Here is a 22,221-nt window from a genome sequence, read left to right on the forward strand (position 1 = left end):
TACTATAAGTCATTACATGCTTGATGCTTCATGGATTTTTAATAGCTACTCATCAGTGTTTGCTCGCATTTTCTGCTTGTACAAAGAAAAACTCTGCTGCTGTGGGTTTTAAACAGGCATAAAGCATACTCGGTGATATGTGTGATGGCATGGAATATAATCATTGTCTCAAAGAAATATGGATTGGAGTATGTGACTTGAGTACTTTCTCTTACAAGAGTACTGTCCCAGCGGATTTGTGTTTATTGCAGTCGAATAGGTAACACCATTGAGGGGGAAATACTACCATATTAGGAGAGGGTTGGAGCTGATTCTCACCTTATTAGTTTTGTTTACGATTGGAGCAGTTCTTGCCTAATAATGATGTACATAGTTGTTACTTGCTGATCAAAGCTTTCTTGTTTAGTGTTCTTTAACATCTGCACTTCCTTCACACACACACACACAGTTTAGAGTTGAGGCTGACTTGACTCCCGAACCTTTAAGAACGAAGTATGCTGTTGTCTACGTTATGTGGATGGGATGTCTTTCTTTTTTAGAGAAATAGTTAACAGGGATTGTGTCGTTAATGGGGGGCGTGGTGGGGGGTCGGATTTTTGGCCTATAGATGTTTTCAAGTTTCGTTGTGACTATGTACATGAAGAGGCTAGAAAGCTCCAAATGCTTAGGTAGGCTTAATCAGATTCTAGTAGTTATCTGTTGATTTTGATTCAATGCCATTCATGTGTTCAGGATATTGACTGAAGCCTATGATGATGTCAAATAAGTTTTAGTTTCTTATGATTGATGCGACCAACATAATGTTGTGTGTGATGTGGTGTAAGTTTACGTTCCAGGTGCTATCTAGTAAAGGAGGAAAAAACTCGCATTTGATGCGGACCAAGTGTTTTAGAAGGAGCTTTTCAATGCTGATGACTTGACCTGTCAATGAATAGGAACCACCTCAAAAAATTGAAATTTGACAGACGCAGATACCTGAAGTAGTGAGCCATACAGGAGTAAGAGGAGACTACGACTAAAAGCATTTAATATGTAGCGAGGGTTGTTAGATGCATGGGATTTAAGTTTTGACCTCAACCTACCTCTTTTTCCTCACTCAACCATGGCCTTGCTAGAGAGAGGAGGCCTAGGAGGTGCCTCGGCCTACCCATCATCACGCCCTCTCGGCCTCAATTTCTTGAAGTGTGGTTGTCTGAGAAGATGCCATCACATTGCCATTCTTTTCCTCTTTGTGGGGAGATTGGGTTTTTTGTCATGTTTAGTGAATGAAATTGAGGCGATTACGGGTCTGTTTGAATGTCCAACAAGTGGTTTGGATGGGAAGTCTTCTCAATGGGGATGAGTGTAGATGAGAGGAGTTAGAAGTGTGAAGTGGAGTTCGAGAGTGAAATGGTTGATTGTGAGGAAGAAGAGGTTTCTAAGGTAGTTGGGGCTCAAGAGTTTGTTTGATTGGGAAGAAAAGTGAGACTATAATAAAAAGGGAAAAGTATTATTTTAGTCCGTTGAGTATGTCTAATTTTAATTTTAGTCCGATAATTATGTCCATTTTTGTTTAGGACCAATAACTTACGAAATTGCTTACTTTTAGTCGTCTGGCAGATTTTCGGACAATTTTACCCCTATGAGTGCATATGGACTAAAACTGCCTTTCAAAAATGGCATAGGGGTAAAATTGTTCGAAAATCTGTCAGAGGATTAAAAATAAGCAATTTCGTAAGTTACTGGATCTAAACAAAAATAGACATAGTTATCAAACTAAAATTAAAATTAGGCATACTTAGCGGATTAAAATAGTACTTTTCCCTAATAAAAATATAAGTAAAAGAAATGTATGAAAAATAGTTTGGTATTTGATTAGAAAAAGAGATGGAGGAGTCTAACTTTGTTTTCTTCCAAAAATTAGATGCAAAAGTGAAAATATAAAATCAAATTTTGAATAGAAGTTTTGCTTAATTTTTGCACTTGGTTTTTTTGATAATAATAAAATATTTTTTCTAAAATATAAATATATTTTATTTCAATTACTATATTTCATATTTATTATTTTTATTATTAAAATATTAAATATTAATAAACAATTGAGCGTTGAGTTCAATCATACTCCAACTAAATAATATAATTATTCATTCATACACAACAAATAAACTTACATGGTTGTCAACGATATTTTTTTTAATTAACTAATCATAGCAATTTAATTTATATTTTTCTATGATATATGAATAATACCAGAGAATATAGCAAATAAAATATAAAAAATAATCTGCGAAAGTTTAATATCAACTTTACATGTGCAATTTTAACTTCACACTTTAATGCATGTGAAGGATATAACTTCATTGCTATAAAGGTAATTTAGTCATAAAAGTTTTATTTAATTTGTAATAAGTTAATTGAGATTTAATTATTTTTATTAATATCAATAAAATTAATGAATTTTGATCAATGAATAATTTATTTTAGATAAAAATAAATTTTAAAACACTTAAATATAATTTTTAAAAAATTTACGTATAATTACCCAGGAGATGAACGGGTTATTATTCCTTATTTTATGATAATAAATTTTTATGCTTAGGGTTTTATGCGCCGCCCACAACTTCGCTGCTCTCTTTCAGGACTCTAGGGTTTCTTTTGTTCGCCCGCTATAAATTCCCCTTTCCTCCTCCTTCTGCTCATTCCGATTTCTTTTATTTCTGAATTTCCAGATCTATTTTTCCAAAAGGTTATCTCCTATTTTCTTTGTTCAATTTATACGAATTTAATCAGCGGTGATGAATATCTATGTGCCGGAGGCGCCAGCCGTCGGTGACGGCACTCAATACCTCTAAGAAGTTCTGAGCTCTTTCTTATTTTCTTTCAAATTTTTTGTCATTTTTCTTTTGTTTGGTTTCGGAATCACTCGAGGCCAATGTTTGATTGTATTTTGGCGAGGTGACGATGAAACTCATGAAGTCTGTCAATCCACTGATCTTGTGTGATGTCAACCATGAATCCCGACAGGTTCTGATCGCTTTTGTATTATGTTTATTGAATTTTCTCTAGTTATATAGTATCAATTTCATCCAAAATATTATTTTTGTTTGATTCTGTATTTTGTGAATGGTTTCGGGGCAGAGGATGAATCTAATGTGAAAATGGGTAATTTGCGTCTGAATCTCATCATGATGCTAAATTCACCTTGGAGACCTGATGCCCTTCTCAAGTTTCTAAGTTCTTTTCGATATGTTTTCTCTACACGTCTTTTTCGGAAATCTTTGATAAAGTGGATTGCTACGACGTTATGTATTTTTTTTAAATAAATTTTTAACCTTTTTGTTTATTAAATGTGTTTACCTAAAATTTTATATAAATGAATAAAATTGAATGTAATTTTTTGAAATGGGTAAACATTTGGTTCCTCAACTATGCTAATAGCTCAGATTTGTCCCCTTGTCATTATTGATTCCTTTCCATATCTAAGTGTTACAAGTAACGGATTTATTCGGGAAAAAAATAAAAAAATGTTCTGCTACCGAAAGGTCTCAAAACTACCAAGTGCGCTACTTTGGTGCCATATTTCTCTTGAAAAATGTTTACTTCACGTGACCATTTTTCTCCAATTTGACACTTAACCATAACATTCTTGGTCTTTATTTTTTTCAGTTTTTTTAAATAGGATTAGTAGTCTTATTATTATTATTATTTGTTTGAGGTAAATGAATGGACTTTATTAGCAAAACCAACATGTCAAACACACTTGAGACGTGCATAATTAAAAGAATAATTATTCATGACCCACTCACCTTATCAACCCTTAATCCTCGCTATCAAACAGAATGCTACAACACCTATACACGCCTAACTCTAACAGACTCCAAAGCTGCAAGGTGTTCTTCTTGAAACCGCAATGCTTTCTGAGCCAATTGCAGCACTGCTGGAGCACGCCCCTCCGCCACCACTTGGTTTCGGTGTTGCCATATATCCCAACAGACCACCGAAGATTTATCTCCCCCTCCCTTTCCTGGGGCTGGATGTATTGCCCACATCCATTCCTTCACGGTATATTGCCCATATCCATTACTTCATGGTTGCGGCCCTAGTAGAGAGTTAACTCTCTATGGAAGTGCGCAAAATAGTGCTGCAACAGGGCGTGTCCAGTCATCTCCTCCCCTACATTGCGCAAGCTGCACAGTTCCCTCGGCATGCTTGCGGCGCTAAGTTAATATGCGTGGCAGCCCCTCATGACACACTCCCCCCATATTTGAGGCAAAATTACTTTGAAAAGGTTAAAAAAAAACAATTGTGAAAATGGAGTGAAATTGAAATTCATAAGATTTTAGCGGTACCGTGTTAACAAAATGCATGCCACTGATTTAATTTTTTTAATCATGTCATCGTGATGACAAATTGTGGTGACATGTTTTATTAAAAAAAATTAAGAATCAAAGAACCCCGATCTTAGATTCTGGTTCTTTCATTAAATGTAAATCTGGTCAAAGTAGCCTGATTTTGGTTGACATTGTTGCCAAAGGTGTTGCAGCGCTGCACCACTACTGGTTGTTTCAGTGGTAGTGTAGTGTTGCTATTCACCCTCCTTGCAGCTCACATTTTATAAGTTTAATATGCAATTTATTCAACTCTCATTGGAGAGTTGAGTGAGATTTTGTAGGGAAGGGTGAGAGTTGTAGTAGATTTTGTAGAGAAGAAGAAAAACTTTGAGCAGTGATATTTTGTAGAGAAGAATAAAAAATTTGAGTAGTGAGAAAAATTTGAGCTTTCAAATATTTATATTTTGAGTGATTTGCTAACTTTTGATACTAATGTGTTGTACGAGTAGTTAAATCATTGGTCTGAAGATGTGTTTGAGATTCATGTTTCAACTTTATACGTGCGATGAGGTGGTATATCTTTATTTTATGTTTTAACTCGTTCTATGTCACATTCGTGTTTTGAAAGTATTTCAAAATATAGAATTTTTGGGTGTTTACAGTGCAGTTACATTGAGATCAATCAAGAGATGACGTTTAACACACACTTAATTACTGTATTAATCAAGAGATGATGTCTAACACATACTTTTCATTTTTTGATTGACGAGGCAGTTGTAATACTGCAGGACATTGATATTATTTCGATATTTTTGGTAGAAGGTAATCTTATTATCGGAGTAGATACAAGGTATAATACTCAATAGTGACAAACATCAATGGTTGGGTTTTATGCTAGATGAAAATGCTTTTAGATGGTTCAAAATAAAATTGATAGTGTTACACGAATATTTATTTGAAAATACATGTGATGATGATAGCTCATTTTTTAGGCTGTATTATTGGATGCATGTATATGTGCCATGTGCATCATTGGTTGGGTATTGTGTCCTGATACTACGGGGAACATTGTGTCGCTATTGTATTTACGGTATATGGAGAACATTCATTAGGAATGTACCTTAAATTCGGGTTCAACAGTGTTGACGTATTTATATCGAGAGTTGTGTACGACATCACAACAAGGAAAAATTAATATTGTGGTGGCATGCAATTATTATAAATATGGGCATGGTCTCGCATCATAACACTTGCACCGATTCCATTTAATGTACTAAATATGAAGAATGTAAAATTTTATGATAAAAATGAAGGCAGACTTGATGTGGGAATGCTTTTTAAAAATAAAGAAGATTTAATTGAGGCGGTGAAAGATCATTCTATATGCCATTTGCGTTGCGAGTATTGGGTAGTTGAGAGTTCGAAGGTTAAGTGAAAAGTGATCTGTAAGCAGCGTAACCCAACTATATATATATACAGATATTTATATAAGTATAAGCATACATGATTAGTCGATTGATTCATATTTCTTTTTTTTCAGATATATGGTGTAGATGGGAGTTGCGAGAGATTTTGAAACAAAAAATTGGAAGGTGGATAGTAACAAAATATGGGGGGACTTTTACATGTATATTGAATGAAATGTTCTTCGAACATGGTATTTTAGATAGGATTTATGTTGTTTTTTTACATTTAGAACATGTGAAATGCAACTCCGCGCACGGAATAAAACATGTCATCCAAACTGTGAAAGATCATATAGGGTACGATATACCATACCAAAAGACATGATACAGTTTGAAAATGACATATGAAATTATTTACGACACATGAGAGAGCTCAATTCGAAAGCTAAAGCTACTCAAGTCACGACACCAAGTAGCGATTTTGAATTGCTACTTGGCAATTTGTTTTAAAAAAAAAATTATTTTTTAAATCTAACTGCGATTCGTTATGTTATTATTAATATATTTAATTAAATTATATTAATATAATTTATTTATTTATTTTTAATAAAAAAATAATTAACCATATGTTGCTGCCATCCCTTTTTTCTTTTATTTTAATATTATTATTATTATTATTATTATTTTTAACTTTATTTAATATTTTTAATAAATATCTTTACGTCCTACCTCATTTTTTAAGTAATATATTTTGCTCCCAAATATTATAATAAGTTCCAATTTACTCCATTCCAGTTTTATTATATTTCAATATCAACCTATAATTTATTTACACTTAAATCTAATTTTTTCAAATAATTAACAATTAGTCTGTCAATTATGTATAAAATGTATGGACATCCCAAAATTAGTTTATTTGAAAGTTTTGAATTAAGAGTTAACTAAGTTAAGTTATTTTATTTGAAAATCTTAAATTGAGAGTTGACCAAGTTAAATTAGTTTACTTGAAGGTTTTAATATTTTGAGTTAACTAAGTTAAATTAGTTCATTTGAATGTTTTAAATTGAAGAGTTATCTAAATTAAATTAGTTTATTTGAAGGTTTTAAATTGAGGAGTTAATTAAGTTAAATTGGTAAAAACCTTTGTAGTTAACCTTAACGAAAGTTCGCTAAATGTCCAGAAGTGTGACTAGTTGTACCGACTTGATCATTAACAATATATGCAAAGAGAAGATTAAAATACCAGTTGCTGGAAGGAAAGAAGAGGAAGAATTGGTTATGGACAGTTATAAAAATGAGTGTGAAGTAGAATAAAGGTTTTCTTGTATTTTATTTTTTCCACGGACTTTGTAATCGAATTTGTCACGAAGACAAAATTCCGTTGCAAATTTCATGTCAAAGTACTGAATTCAAAATAATAGGCTACGCTGTCGTGCACGGATTGCAATGGATAACATTTGCAGTTAAAAGGGGCTGATCGTATCCTTTGGCGATTAAGAAATACACAACTAACAGTTGCTATGATGATTCATTCACTACGGGGTGAAGCGTCCAAGGTAGGCTGGTCTTCACTATTGATGGGCCGCTTCAAAACCCCTAGACATACTTTTGTATTATGGCTGACGATCCTTGGTAGACTCTCTACTATGGATAAGCTTTGGTTGGCTCATATTAATAGTTCCTAAGTACTTTGTTCTGATGGTGCTGATGAGACCCATGATCACTTTTTTTCACTACACTTATTTGCGTGGCTGCTTGACGGTGATTCGACGTACACTTCGATTTGATTGACCCAACCGAGATTGGTCTACTGACGTCTTATGGGCTGCTCGCAGATGGAGAGGCAAACACTATGTTTCTACGGCCTACCGTGCTCTTGTGGCCTCGTGTTTGTACCATATCTGGCGTGAGTGTAACATTAGGCGATTTGGTGGAGTACATAGAGATACACGTACTGTGGGTGCGCTGATGGTTCGAGATGTGCAGCAAAGGATTCATAGTGTAGAATTACCTACTGCTATTAGCACTTCTGCGCTTTATCGCTTGTGGCGGATTCCTTCTCCTGTCGACGAAACCGCTTAGATTAAGCAAGATGTATTGTACTATTATACTTTTTTTACTTAATGAAATTTACCTTTCCGAAAAAAAACATTTGCTGTTAAATCCATTGCTAATGTAACGGTTCAATAATTAATGACTCCAGCCATAACGTACGGATTTCTACAACTTCATAGGTCTTTGGAAAAGTTGTTGAAAAAATCATCAAGTTTGCAACGGTTAAGTTTAGAAAATCATAATTTTATTTTGCAATGGTTAAGTATAAAAAATCGTTGCAATGCAATTAATAATTCTCACAAACAATATTCGTTGTAAAGGTCGTGATAATATTGCAACGAAATTTGCCCCATAGCAAAAGGCTATGTTGTAGGTTGTGGCAAAATTCATGGCAAAAAAATCATGACGTTGCAATGACTTGACTATGCTGCAATAGTCGTTGCAAATTATTTGCAATGGATATAATAAACAAAATCATTGCAATGTTGCAACAACTGCAATCTATTGCAAATTTTCGTTGCATGTTTGCAACGGAATGTGCTCGTGGTAACATTTTGCCACAAAAGTTGCAATGAAAGGGAACGCTCTAAAATAGACCAACTCAAAGCAAGGATACTACATAGAGATTTTCGAATGCATACCAGTGGGTGCCTTCCAGTCCTAAAGTGGGCTGCGACTTAGGGAAACGCGATAAAAAGAAACAACGCCTCCATACAGGAAGACTAAAAAAATATTTTTTGGTTTTGGTGAAGGCCTCAATAGTTACATAAGGAAAAAGAGTGCAGTAACTACAGGACTCAATAGCAAAGAGAAGGAAGAAGGCAGAAGGCAACAAGATAAAGGCCTTTAGTTTAGTTGGGGGGGTCGCGATTTTTCCTGAAGGACTACTCGCGCGCGCGTAACAGCCTAGCCTCGTATTTAGCTGCCCTATGCCACTCGTTTGTGCCCCTCCCCAAGGGTCACTCTCTCCTTTGATTTAGCTGCATTCTCCTCATGCTACCGCCACCCATGAGTTAACCATAATTTGCAACGAAAAATTACAATGACTTATTCATTTCAAATTAAGTTTATTATTAGTTTGGAATGGAATTTGCCATGAAAATTTAAGAAAATTACAACTCCGTTGTAAAGTAGTGGCAAAAATCATTGTAAATTTGCAGCCGACATGTCTGTTGGAAAAATCTATTGCTAGAAGACTGTTTTTTTAGTATCAAAGAATGTTTAGTTAAAATTGTAGTCAAGCCTTAAGGGACTATAACCACCAATCATGCATTAAAGAAAAGGATTTGGATCCTTATGAGTAGGACTCACCTACTCTTGACTTGAAGCATTATATACCCTCTAATAAATTACTATATGGTTGGCCATGTTAATATATGTATCTTCTTGGTGTGTATTTTGTTTTGCTTCATTTTCTCTCTAGATCTCTCTTTGACTTCATCCTTTTTCTAAAAGCTTGAAATTCAATCAAGACTTCCTTAAGAAACCTAGAACACTTTCTAATTCATAGAAGTGTTTGTTTAGTCTCACTTTTTTGAGTTTCTAGCAAGACTCAAAGAGACACAAGTTGGTATTTTGTCTAAATTTGCTAGAGATAGCTTTATTTAGCTCTTATGTGGATAAAACAAAAAATCATTATTGGAGGAGAACTTTTGAAGCTAGAACACTCAACTGCTCTAAAAAAGGTATTTACCATTTGACTTGCATCAGCGAGTTGGTGTGCAAGTGCACGAATAGCCTGGTCGATATAGAATATGACCCCGTTGAATATTTTATTATCGATTTCATTGTTCATTGAACATCTCGGGCTTGAACCAATTCCTTAATAGAAATCGGGCCGGCCAAACCATCATAATATTTCTGTACCAATTCCTCGTCATGTACAGCCCAATTATATATAAGATTCTCATCATCCATGTATGCACGCCGACTCAAGCCAATCTACAAAAGCATCCTCACACTTGCCTAATTCCCATGCTCCCCAGTAGATGTTTTTAATACATTCACCTCCTCAATTATTTTAAATTTTTTTAACTAATTAAATATATGCACGTACATAAAAACATATCCTGAAAAACAACTCAATAGAATATAATCATAATTAATCTCATGTGCATGGCTTCAAAGAAAAATTATATACAACAATTAATAAAAATAGATCAAACAGGTCCAAGAATATGTATAAACAGTGAGAATCCTAGAAATAATATCTTACTATGAAATCAACAAACACGTCAAATTAAAATCTTGCAATAAAACTGTTGACCATTACCTTGCTAGACATATGAAATTAGAATATCAAAATTGTACGTTATCTTCTTTCCAAAAAGAACAAGAACAACAAATTAAAGGGTTTCAATTATTACCTATATAGCGATGCACCTCTTCCAAATTAATTCATCAGACAGAATGGGTTGATTGCAGTTCCTCAATTGCTCGAATTCGATATCAGAGTAACTAGTTGTATTTAAAATAATTATTATTAATAATATAAAATAAATAAAAGTTCAAAGCTTGATGTATAAATAAAGAGAATTTTATAGATGTATAAATAATGCAAGAAAATAGAACATAAATGAAAGGATACATCAGTATATATAGATGTATTTCTTACTGATTTTGAGACGAAAAAATATAGCCTTTCTATTGGATTGTTTCCAATTGAAATACAGATGAATTTTGAAACAAAAAAATTTAGGACCTGCTGTATCGGATTTGTTCGTCCTGTTCATTTGTACATTAAATTAACAACAATCACAATAATACCTTAAATAATGGTACGGTAAAATACACGATATTACAACAAACATGACAACACCAAAAATTAAATTCTAAAGATCAATCGGATCTGGTTATTTTATTTTTTGATTAATTCCACGGAACAGTTTTATTCAGTGATTACGTAATTAGGGCTTATGGTGAGCAACGATGAACACCTTTCTTTTATCACAAAGACAGAGGTGGAATGCTTTGCTCGTTTCTGAAAAAGTTGGAGGGATCAACCTTAGTTTTCACACGAACCAATCGATTGAAATTGTTCCCGAAGTATTTGAGCCCCCAAACACTGGCTTGTGCGTAGCTTGTGTTTCCTTCGTTATTCGTCCCCAAGTCAAGATCCCGATAGTTGAAATAAGCTGCTCTGGGGTTTTTTGAAACGTAAGGGGCCATGTAGCTGTAGAATCTCCTGATCCAGTTCATGTGCCTTTCTAATTCACTGTTTCCTGAGCTATTCCAGGTAACTGCATAATGGATCATGAATATAAAACCGGCTCTATGTGCGAAAGGAGTTTCAGATTCGGAGTAATCGTTCAATGCCCCTCCGTATGGACTGAACTGCAGTTCAGCCATATGTTCATCCTCTTCATGAAGAAATCTCCACATCCCTCTTAGTCCAGTTACAGGTATGGGTTGTCTCACGTAGTCAGATTTACCTTTGAGATAATTCCGAGCAAATATGCCTGTCGGAGTTCTACTCAGCAAAATGTCAAGGGACTCATTTCTTAGACCTGCAAAATAGAGTGCCGACTCTATCCAACTCATTTCGATACAATCTTCTTGCACCAAACCAAGTTCTGGAAACTTCTCTTGCATTATTGGTAGGAGATCGTGGGCTCGACCAAGATACAAGGTAGTGAAAGTAGCATGTATCGTCCTGTTTCCATGTATCGGGGACGTGATGCTTCTCAAGAAAAGCCTGAGCAAAATATTTTGATCAATCCTGTCTGCAATGTACTGCCACTTGTGTACCAAGCTGGTTGCGTTTTGTTCCGACGTTCTGGAGACTTTGAAAACAGTTACCGTTTCGGGGATGGTAACTAGCTGCAACTTAAATGCGAGGACTATACCGAAACTAGTACCTCCACCTCCTCGAATGGCCCAAAATAGATCCTCGCCCATGGACCTGCGGTCCACAATATGTCCATCAGCATTCATTACTTTAGCATCAATGATGTGATCAGCGGCAATGGAGTGCTTCCGGGACATCATGCCGTATCCACCGCCAGATATATGCCCTCCTAGGCCAACGGTTGGGCAAACGCCTGCCGTGAAAGCAAGAGTCTTGCTATGTCGAGCAATTGTGTGGTACAACTGCCCGAGCGTCATGCCTACTTCAACCCATGCAGTTTTGTCTTTGGTGTTTATTGATGCTGATCGAAAGTTCCTCATGTCTAAAATGACGAAAGGAATCCCAGAAATGTATGAAAGTCCTTCATAGTCATGTCCCCCACTTCGGACTCTCATCTGTGTCCCGAGCTTCTTGGAGCAGTAAATTACTGCTCGAATTTCATGTTCATAATATGGGGTGACGATGAGAAGGGGTCTCAATGGGGAGGTTGATTCCGGTCGAAGATTTGGTGCTAGCAAAAGAGATGCATATGATGCATTGTTTGGGTTGTAAACAACGTTGGATGGGTCTGCATTTGAGCTTTGAAACTGATCGATTAGGCATTCAAGGAAATGTTTGTCGTGATCTTGAGTTGAGGAGACCCCCAAGACCAAAAGGTTTGCAAAGAACAGTAGGAGGAGTGTGGTGCCCCAAGATTCCATTTGTTTGCTTGATTGTTCTAGTTTTGTTGCTCAATTCAGGGCCAAACCAATGGTATTTATAGAGGTGGTACTATGATGACTTGTAACACAATACTATAAGTAAGGAAAAATTGCACTTTTGATCCCAGAATTTGAAGCTCGATCGCGTAAAGTATACTTGCTGAAATCTTGTCAGTTTTACAATTTACGATAAATTTTATTTTTAATGTGATAATATTTTTAAATTATAAGGCTCGATTGTTAAATTGAATTCCAACATGACAAAATTCGCCGTCAAAATTACAGGTTATCCCTACGAGTGAAGCAATTTAATTTACTTGGATGAAATGAGGCATCTAAACAAATTTGTTAGTAATAAAATTAAATTTGATTGTGATTATGGAAGATTGAGTAAAATGGAATCATATTGTAAGTTTGAGCTGTTGAGCATATATAATTAATTACTGTGATTTGATTTTAGCAATTTCCTCTCATTGTTATTAACTGTCATATTTTCACCTACAAACTTACAAATTTTTCTTCATAATTTCTAATTTTTTTAAGGGATAATTATATTCACTTTCCTGAGATTTGGTGTGATTTTAATTAGATTTGAAAAATTATATCTAACACATTTGAGGTTTACTTCCGTCTTAAAAATAAGACCTTTTGTTAGTAAAAAATTCACCTAATTTATTAATATTAACAAAAAGAATAGATAAAAATCTATATTTACTCCCAATTGACTTTTTACTAATTTATTGCATGCCAAATAATACGTCTTCATATGTTAATGCATGTGGAGAGATATATCTTCATCGTTATAAGGGCAGTTTAGTCGGAAAAATTTATTTGATTTGCAATAAATCAGTAATAAATCAAACGAGAGTAAATATCAATTTTTATTCAGTTTTTTTTATTTAATATCAGCAAATTCAATGAACTTTTACTAACGGCGTGATCTATTTGTTAGACGGAAGCAAACTTCAAGGATACTAGATATAATTTTCTAAACTATAGGTATTTTACGTATAATTACACCAAATCTCAAAGGAAGGGGGTGTAACTATCCCTTTTCTTAATCAAAGAAAACTTAAAATACTTTTTGAACATTACAAGGGGAAAAGTTATACTTTTTATCCCACCGAATAGGTACTATTGCAATTTTGATCCCACACTTTACGGACTCAATACTTTTGGTCCCATAGAAAGAAAAAATATTGTACTATTAATTCCAACCCTGTTTAAACTGTTAAGCGAGTGATGAAAAAACACTTCTGAAAGACCACCTTTAACCTTTTAAAAGTGGTTTTCTATCCATCACTTAACAGTTTAAATGGAGTGATCAAAACTATAATTTTCCCCATTACAAGGGATCCCACACGATAGTTGACATAGAACTGATCAGTGACCATTTTGCATTTAACTCATCATCACGTAATTAGTGGAAGTACTAAATAATAATTAAGTTTCTTTTGTTTTTCTTCTAACAAAACATAAGTTTTAATACATAGTTATATAAGTTGTACTGATTTAATACAATTTACCAGCTGCTCGGGAAACAGAAAGAAAGAAAGAAACCTAATTAATATCAATAAATTGCATTAAACTCTAAGTTTCTTAATATTTCATGGTTGAGATTAATTAGGTTTCTTTCTTTCTATTTCTCCCAAAAATAATGTCGTATTTGCTTCGTACTTCACGTCATCCGACGAATGTAAGTAAGTCCCTTCGGGAACATTGGATAAAATTGGAACAATACAAATAAGATTAGCATGATCCTTACGTAAGGTGACACGCATAAATCGAAAAATGATCCAACGAATGTAAGCTCGTGAGTGACGAGTTCTTACCAACTTTTCAAGCCCACCTCATTTTATCATCTTTTACATCCTCTATTTTTCTTGCTTTTCGTACAAATCATTGAACTTTTCACCGTAAATTACAATATTTAATTCTTGAAAGACGTTTGATTTTCTTAAGTTGACTTTAAACTTCATAAATGTTACACCAGAGTTCTTCATGCATAAACCAAGCAATTGCGACGGGACTATATAGAATTTCCGATGCTCGATCTATATTTTCCGACGGTCATTGCAACATAAAAAGGACCCGTTGCAATGGGAGAGCACAAACCGTCGGGACATTAGGAACGGTTGTAAAACAGCAGTCATTTGGATGGATTATATTTGAAGTAACTTACGACCACTGTCCGACAATTTGGAGTGCGGAAATTTGGGATAGGGATACAGAACTGTTGCAATAGGTTTTGCATTGACAAGTTGGACTGACGATTGAATTGTATTTGTAACTAGCTGATGTATCCAAAATTCGTTGCAAAATTTTATATATATAAATTTAAATTTTTTAAAAAATCTTTTTTAGTTAAATTGTATATCTAAATTTGATTTAAAAATTGGAATGGAATGAAATTAAATTAGGGGAAAGATTATATAAATTTAAAAAATGTGTAAATAATAAAAAATCTAACAACATTCACTACAATTTTGTTTCAAAATTGAAAAGTAGAAAATAAAATTCTAATCTAATGCAGTGTCCTCCTCCTAGTGGCCCACATCGGTGTAGTTGGCTGCGGCAATGCCAGGGATGGAGAACGAAGCGGCTCTGCTATTCACATGTTGTAACACAATTTGACACTAAAAGTAAACATTCAAAAGTTATACACTGGGTTTGGATTTGGTTAACGGATCCAAAATTGGTCGAATCAAAAATTCAGTTTTTACCGATACCAAACTAAAAACTCAATTTGATATTCAATTATTTTCTTAAAAAAATTTTGATTTTTTTGCCGATTAACCGAATCCAAATACCAAATTTTGATGTGTATATATATATTATAATAAATATAAATATAATAAAAAATAATATATAAATATTAAATACCTTAATATCTGTATCTATAACAAAAAATAGTAATTTTATAATTTATAAAAACTTAATTATTGATTAATAATAATTTATAACTAAAAATCTAACATTATATTAGTTTTTTAAAAAACAATTCGGTAATGGATTTAGGTCCTACCCGGACCAAAAAAATTGGATCCAAAACAACGGTACTGGATCTTGAGGGAATTGGGCAATCTCTGAGTTTCTTTTAGACATGGATTCGAATAGGGTAAGATCCTACCCATTAAAAATCCTACCTTCAATAATATAATTTTTTATTTAATTTATTTATTATTATAAATGTATTGTATGCGTGCGCATGTATTGAGTGTACACCAACGGCGGGTAGAGCATAAACAACAGCCCACTCCTGGCTAGCTGAAGGCACCCATGTATGAACATAGAGGTACGAGCAATCTACTCATCTTCCTGATGAGTAGCGCAGATTACACTTATCCCTGATAACCTAACATCAAATATATTTATACTTCACAGTATTGTAATCCAAGAGAATGAATAAGAATTAAGCAGAAATCCTAATGTTATGTCTTTATACATCATGAGCACAACTATTTGAATTCCAAATGAAAGCAAACCTCTACATCTTGATGAAAATCAAAACAAAAGACGTGCACAAAATTTTCCATCTGAAGAAAATGAAGATGGCATATGTTATCACCCCCCCTGTTATTAGGATTTGTAGCTATCTACATGCTAAAGTTGGTAATCGTCAACTTGATCAAGAAAAACCTCAGGATGTACGACCGCACTGGAGAAATTAAGTGCTTTCTGGAGCTTGCGTTGATTAAAGATTTCGACTTCAACGTTGAACATTGAACTGACAGGTCGATGATCTGATAGCCTTATCTCTGCTCGCTTATAGAAAAGTTGTTTAATGCCTTTTCCAAACCAAAGTATCCGATCGCACCTGTGGAACATGCAGGTTCTTGTTAACTCTCTTCATATTTACGTAGTACAAAAGATAAATGTATTCTCCCACAAATTATGATGCAGATGAGTGCATGATACAATCTGGTTACAAGTTTGTATCTTAATATGCGTTCACAATGGTCATGCGAACTAAAGAGAGCCAGGATGACTGTTGGTGCATTACTAAACACTATTAGCGAAAAGAATGTGGAGAATGATGTTGAAGAAATTTTGTGCACAGATTCATATATTATTAGATCTCTGGTTATTATCATTTCATAACTGGTCCAAAGAAAAGAGTTCATTGTGTTTAGGTCCTATTCTAGATTTGTAGCTGAGAGCAGCAGATAGTGTCGTTAAATTGAAAATTATGAAACGATTCAATTCGTGAAAACATCACTTACCATGCTGGAGATCTCCTTTTCTCTCCTTCTCTAGGGTTTTCACCAACATATCTATCAGAGTTAATCTCATACTTGTATGTAGGTGCAAAGTTTATGATCCCTTCTTTCCATCCATCAAAAACATGCCCATTCCGGAGTTCTTTGCTTAACTGCAATGAGTTCGCTCATATTATGTCGTTTTGTATCACTTACAGTATAGATATCAAAATGAAAGTAGCACTTAGTAAAAATGCTGCTGGTTGTGTGGCAGGCTTAGTGAGATTCTAGTAGGCATCATCAACAACAAAAATGTAATAGTTCATGATTTAACATAACAATTTATCCACTTTATATCAACCACAATGATAGGAATAGTGGCTAAAGCAATGTAAAACCAACTCTGGCGGAATGATTTACAACATGATTACAGTTATGCATTATACCTGATCATTGTAGAGAAGCTCAGCCCACTGCTTCTTGTCAACAAGCTTCCTTACTTCTGAGTCCAACATATTGATGCGATAATTCAAATCTCCAAACCAGAATATCTGACTGTTCACAGAAATATTGACTCATTAATCACTGTAACATAAGTTCAAGAACGCATTAGATAACAAGGAAAGAGCATATTTTGTTAGAAAAGTTCAATTTTCAGGTGATTGTAAACCAACAGCTTCAGTGCTCAAGGATTTCGGGTATGCTTAACAGTCAATCACCAAATTTCTCAAGAATTTAGGCCAAATGCAAGAGTCTTCAGTGGTTTAACTGTCACGAATAAACTAGAAAATCAGAGGACATAGATAAGTTTGCATCTTCAACACCCAATCTAGAGGCCCAAATTGTAATAATTCTTTCATCTCCATTTTCCTTCCTGGATAAGACGAAAGGCGAAGTGGATATAATTGTAGCATTCCTGCCTAACAGCTGAAAAAACTAGGTGAACAACAAATATTTCTGAAAAAAGAATATGCATCCTTGCATGTCATATTGGGAAATGGACCATAAAGATAACTTTTATATGCTGGTCGACTTGATGAAGGTCATGTGTGAGATTTGGTATCCAATATACACCTTAATTGATGACTACCTAAAGCCTGGCTGTATTTCTTAACCTAATAAGCTACCTAAATGCTTCCAATGTAGTGTGACAACACGCCGTTCCTTGGACTTGTTCTTACAAACTCACAAAGGCCTCTTTATTGGACTTAGAGCTTAAAATAATACAACGGAGTCGATATTCCAACTACAGAAAACTGAATGCTGAGGTAACCACATGCTTCATAGCTCAGTGAAAACAGTAACAACTCTTTCCGGTTCATTACTACTGAGAGAAAGAATGTTAATTTATGTCTTGAGATTAAAGCCAGAGGAGCTGAATGTAGTCCTTCTTGTCGGTTCGTCAAATATTCTATACCATATCAACCAAGAACATCGAAATGAAATCAATGCAGTAGACCAGTTTTCACAGAAAGATGATTTGTCAAACTAAGAGTGTTATACTTCAATCAGAAAATACAAATATGGATACAGAAGCAGTCCATAGGTCCATAGAATATAGGATTAACTGTGAGTACTCAGCAGACAAACATGTAGAGGAGAATCCTCAACAAGATTGTGTACTTACTCATGTGATGGAATTGTCTGTGGCTGATCAATGTCAAAGACAGATGAGAAATGAGTGCGCCTTATAATCTCATGAACATCAGAGTTACGCTTTTGCTCAGCCCCATATTTTTCACCAGAGGTTAAATGAGAACAAACAAAGCAGAGACGACTTTGGAAAAGAGACATACTAACAGAAACAGATCCCTGTATAGAAGTCATAACAAAATTGTCTATGGATCAGAATTATAAAAATAACTAAAATCCTGATCTAAGGTATAAATTGTAGTAACACAAAATTTAGGGTCGATAAGTTATGTATGATTCCTTGGGAGCTTTAAAACCTGCATTCAGTTATCTAGAGAGACACAGACAAGCTTTCAGATTATTCAGGTTAAATGACAAACTTGAAGTCGCACAGATCTATATGAATGCTACTTCAACGGGACCCAAAACCACAAGAGAGAGGTGGGAAGAAAAGAAAGAAGGAAAGACTACCTTATTGCCCATGTAGCCCATAAGCCCAACTCCAACTGGAGATACTTTCAAGTTGTTTATGTGTCGCCTTAACCTTCTGCGCACCCACACAGATACATATATTCCAACCATTTGCTTACTTACGATCCGTACATAAGTTGGATGTGACTTCACTGCTTCACTTGAAAGAGCATTTTCACGCCTGATCTCTGTCATTTCTACAAAAGAATCTTCTTCCTCTCCAGAGATTTGATCCAATTCATCAGAGAGAGAATCTAGAACTTCAAGCTCATCTTCCTGGTCCATATGGATCAATCCTAAGTTTCCAGAGCTACGGTGCATTCGTTTTAAGCCAGAACCACTCAGCGGAATATTTTGAGGGCTGGAGGTGAGACCGTTGCTCATCCAGGTAGAACCAATTCTTGCGGAACTGCTTAGTACTCTTCGTAACGTGGATCTAGAAGATAGAGGTTGGGATGTTGCATCTAATGATTGTTCAGGCCAATCCAACCTGTTATCCCAATCAATATTATATATTTTCTTCAGACGGATGTTCTTCCGCATGCTGGTTATCTCAGGATCACCGCCGACGATGGTGCCTATGGAATCCTCTCCAAATATGTCTAGCACAGGAGTATCAGTTGCATCAGCCAATATATCAGAAGCAGAGGAAGTCCTAAAAACTGGAGAGGGAGGTGCACTGTAGCTCTTCTGTTTAGCATCAGGTTCCAGTGACTTATTCAAAGTTCTGCGGATGATTTTCTCCCATTTGGGAATTGGTCTTCTATTTTCTGCCCCGAGTACATTCCCAGCATTCAAAGGAACCACCTCTTGGAAACTGTATAAATGAGAATTAGGAATTATCCAAAATAAAATTGTATTCTAAAACAAAAATTAATAAACAAGGAATATAGTCGCAGCTTGGTCATGTTTGATTGTAAAAAGATGAAGATTAGAACTCTTCTCATATAGGCTAAAGAAGAAAAGTTGGGAAGTTGGGAAGTGAAGTTAAGCCCAGTTTCAGATGCTGAATCAAAAAATAAACTTATAATACCACGTACACTGCAACTTCAAATGACGAGATCAAAATCTTTATTATATCTAGATATGCATCAAGAGAATATCTGGATTACCAAGTATTCTTGTTAGATGACAGAAGAGAAGCAGTTAAGGGTGAAAAGTGATCTTATATTAAAAAGACATATCGAGTAACAAGATGTGATTCAGACGAGTCTATTCAAGAAGCAGGATTTTGCAGTTCAATCTATGCCGGGGGTCTTGAAAGGAAGAGCACATGGGCAGAGATGGCACAGTTGTTCTTATGATTATTTTCTACAGAAATAAAACATCAAGGAAGAATTAGAAGAAAATTTGAAAATTAAATTTGAACATTATATGCAAATATATCTAAATAATTAAATAATTAGATTGGTGCCTTCTCAATTCTTGAAGAGAGAAGAAATAAATGATTTTGGTATTTTTATAAATACTATTTTCCTCCTTATTTCAATTTCCTTTCCCAAACAAATCCAGTTTATAAATCTAATATATACAAACTTAAATCAGTTTTCAAATGATTATTAAATAGATGTAGTCATCCAAAGAGTTCACAAGTTTTATCATATGCCTACCCGAGTATGTATATATCTGCTGGCTCTTGCATACAGAGCCAATCATCGATCTCAAGATTATCATTTGGAAGCCTTCCAGCAACATTCCATGTACCTACTGTTACTCTGCAAAAGATGAACCATTTTTACTTGTAGAAAAGTAAGCCAATAAAATGAATCAACAATAGCCCACTTGTAGGTGGAAAAGTTTATCACCACAAAATAAAGATAAAAAAATTATGACTTCTTACTGAGCCAAACCTCACATCTTTTGTATTTATGTACTGGAGTCGCAAAGTTTCTGATTTTCCTCTCCTGTGTCTCACCGAATAGTCTTTCAAAGGTTTCCCTGTATTATTAGATTTTCACGCATCAACATAAGCCAGAAATGATTTTGTTTTTCAAAAAAGTTTGCATCAATAAATTTTCAAGGCTAAACAACAAAAGTAAAATATCCTCAACATGCGTCAAGTCCATCAGGAAACATTTGAAACAATAATCATTTCTACTATTTCGTGATTTAACGTAAAGAAGAAATGTAAAATTTCAATAGGTTTATACATGGGCAAGAATCTAGTATACCACACATTAATCTTAAAGATTGCACATCTCTAGTTCTCTGAAGTTCATCATCTTGCATAGCAATTGGTCCAGCAAATCTCAGACGTATTATCTTACCTCAGACTAAATTTATGATGTTAGCTGCACTAGCTTACTTAAACCAGTGGATGCTCAATTTTCAGAACAACCAAAATAGAAAGAGCTGGTTATTCACTTCACATGATGGAATCACTAAACAGAATTTAATATAGTTACTACCTGCAGTTTTACTCGAGCAAACTGTCTGAATTGTATCGGCATGATCATCATGTATACGTTCATCTTTAAGCGAACAAGCTAACACAAAAGAACAGTGATAGTAAGAAAGCAAGACAGGAAAATAAATATGTGATCAATAAATAAACGCATCCATAATTAACAGAAACCATACCATCATCCTCACTCTCAGTGTCAACTTCATCTTCACTAAAATCATAAACCTTGGGCTTGATATTCAGCCATTTCTTCATCACAATGGAGGGCCAAAAGGGCTGCGGACAGCAGACCATTCAACCTCATTAGCTCAAGCAATTCCACAAACACCTAAGACGCGTTCCTATCAGACCTGAATTCTTACCTCAGAACGTTTTCCTCTTCTCGCTTTCATACTCCCAGGATCACAACCTCCACTTCAAGAATCAAAACTCACAAATGCTAAACAAACTACTGTCGCTTGCCAGCTATATATGGAGCTCAAACACATCATTTGACGCCAACCCAGTACAGGTTGTACATTTTTTTAGGCCTTCTCTTCATTAATGCCAAATACCAGGAAGATTCGTGCTTTCGACCAAACAAGAAAAGACAGATGAGAAAACAGCAAAAAAGAAGAATAGAAAAGTAATGGTCAAGCTTGCAGACATCCACTTCCTCAACTTGCACACTAAAATTCTCGATGGTCCTCACATATATAGTCATTTTCATCCTGAAAATCAAAACGCATGATATGATTGAAAACGCAAGAGAACACCAACCAAGCAAAAAAAAAAAGGGGGGGGGGGGGGGGGGGAAGGGGGGGGGTGGGGGCTACAATATTAGCATGTCGTTGTCAACACCCAGAGATCTTCCAATATACTAAACTCTGACTGAGTTAGTACCCAAATCAGCCATTGACATCAACAGTAAGAAAAAATGATTTTCAATTCCTTGAATATTACATATGAGTCCACTAGATTAGAAGATAGAAACCCCCCATGCAAGATTTGTCTGCTTGTTGCATGATTGCAATTGTATATATATATCAGTAGTAATCACGATTACATGTTGTTCTAGTTGTATGAAAGATACGTTGACAGTGGGGAAATAATCGGTATTATTGTATTCGTGTTCCCTCATATAATTATCCTGATTGTGTTTGAAGTCGGTTGAATTATCCTAAGCACCTTTGAATTTATAGCAACCTTTCACACGC

The 22,221-nt window shown here is 34.8% G+C and overlaps 1 protein-coding gene, 4 non-coding genes and 1 pseudogene across 7 annotated transcripts; 4 read left to right on the forward strand and 2 right to left on the reverse strand.

Annotated features, from left to right (window-relative positions):
• The first annotated feature begins 2,766 nt into the window (after positions 1–2,766).
• Positions 2,767–2,845, forward strand: LOC148789223 (small nucleolar RNA U61). The gene has a single exon (XR_016064164.1). It is a non-coding gene; the product is annotated as a small nucleolar RNA U61 (small nucleolar RNA).
• An 84-nt stretch (positions 2,846–2,929) lies between these two features.
• LOC148789224 (small nucleolar RNA snoR14) lies at positions 2,930–3,014 on the forward strand. Its single transcript, XR_016064318.1, has one exon. It is a non-coding gene; the product is annotated as a small nucleolar RNA snoR14 (small nucleolar RNA).
• Positions 3,015–3,108: 94 nt separating this feature from the next.
• LOC148789225 (small nucleolar RNA Z101) lies at positions 3,109–3,201 on the forward strand. The gene has a single exon (XR_016064314.1). It is a non-coding gene; the product is annotated as a small nucleolar RNA Z101 (small nucleolar RNA).
• Positions 3,202–10,595: 7,394 nt separating this feature from the next.
• On the reverse strand, positions 10,596–12,331 carry LOC105156286 (tetrahydroberberine oxidase pseudogene; annotated as a pseudogene).
• A 1,692-nt stretch (positions 12,332–14,023) lies between these two features.
• Positions 14,024–14,125, forward strand: LOC148789226 (U6 spliceosomal RNA). Its single transcript, XR_016064180.1, has one exon. It is a non-coding gene; the product is annotated as a U6 spliceosomal RNA (small nuclear RNA).
• A 1,580-nt stretch (positions 14,126–15,705) lies between these two features.
• IP5PII (myo-inositol polyphosphate 5-phosphatase 2) lies at positions 15,706–21,741 on the reverse strand. 3 transcript variants are annotated; one of them, XM_011071931.3, is made up of 10 exons: positions 21,388–21,741; positions 21,202–21,301; positions 21,030–21,107; positions 20,472–20,559; positions 20,232–20,336; positions 18,622–19,438; positions 18,146–18,330; positions 16,965–17,073; positions 16,543–16,691; positions 15,706–16,136 (listed from the first exon to the last, which is right to left on the reverse strand). In XM_011071931.3, the coding sequence occupies exons 1-10, from the start codon at positions 21,415–21,417 to the stop codon at positions 15,923–15,925; spliced, it is 1,875 nt and encodes a 624-aa protein (XP_011070233.1). In that variant the 5' UTR covers positions 21,418–21,741; the 3' UTR covers positions 15,706–15,922. The 3 variants fall into 3 exon arrangements, with proteins under 3 accessions (XP_011070233.1, XP_011070236.1, XP_011070237.1); XM_011071934.3 differs by lacking the exons at positions 21,030–21,107; positions 21,202–21,301; positions 21,388–21,741 and having other exon boundaries at positions 20,477–20,559; XM_011071935.3 differs by lacking the exons at positions 21,030–21,107; positions 21,202–21,301; positions 21,388–21,741 and having other exon boundaries at positions 20,462–20,551.
• Positions 21,742–22,221: the final 480 nt, after the last annotated feature.

This window comes from Sesamum indicum, linkage group LG2 (assembly GCF_026168435.1).
Source record: "Sesamum indicum cultivar Baizhima isolate 11 linkage group LG2, ASM2616843v1, whole genome shotgun sequence".
NCBI lineage: Eukaryota > Viridiplantae > Streptophyta > Magnoliopsida > Lamiales > Pedaliaceae > Sesamum > Sesamum indicum.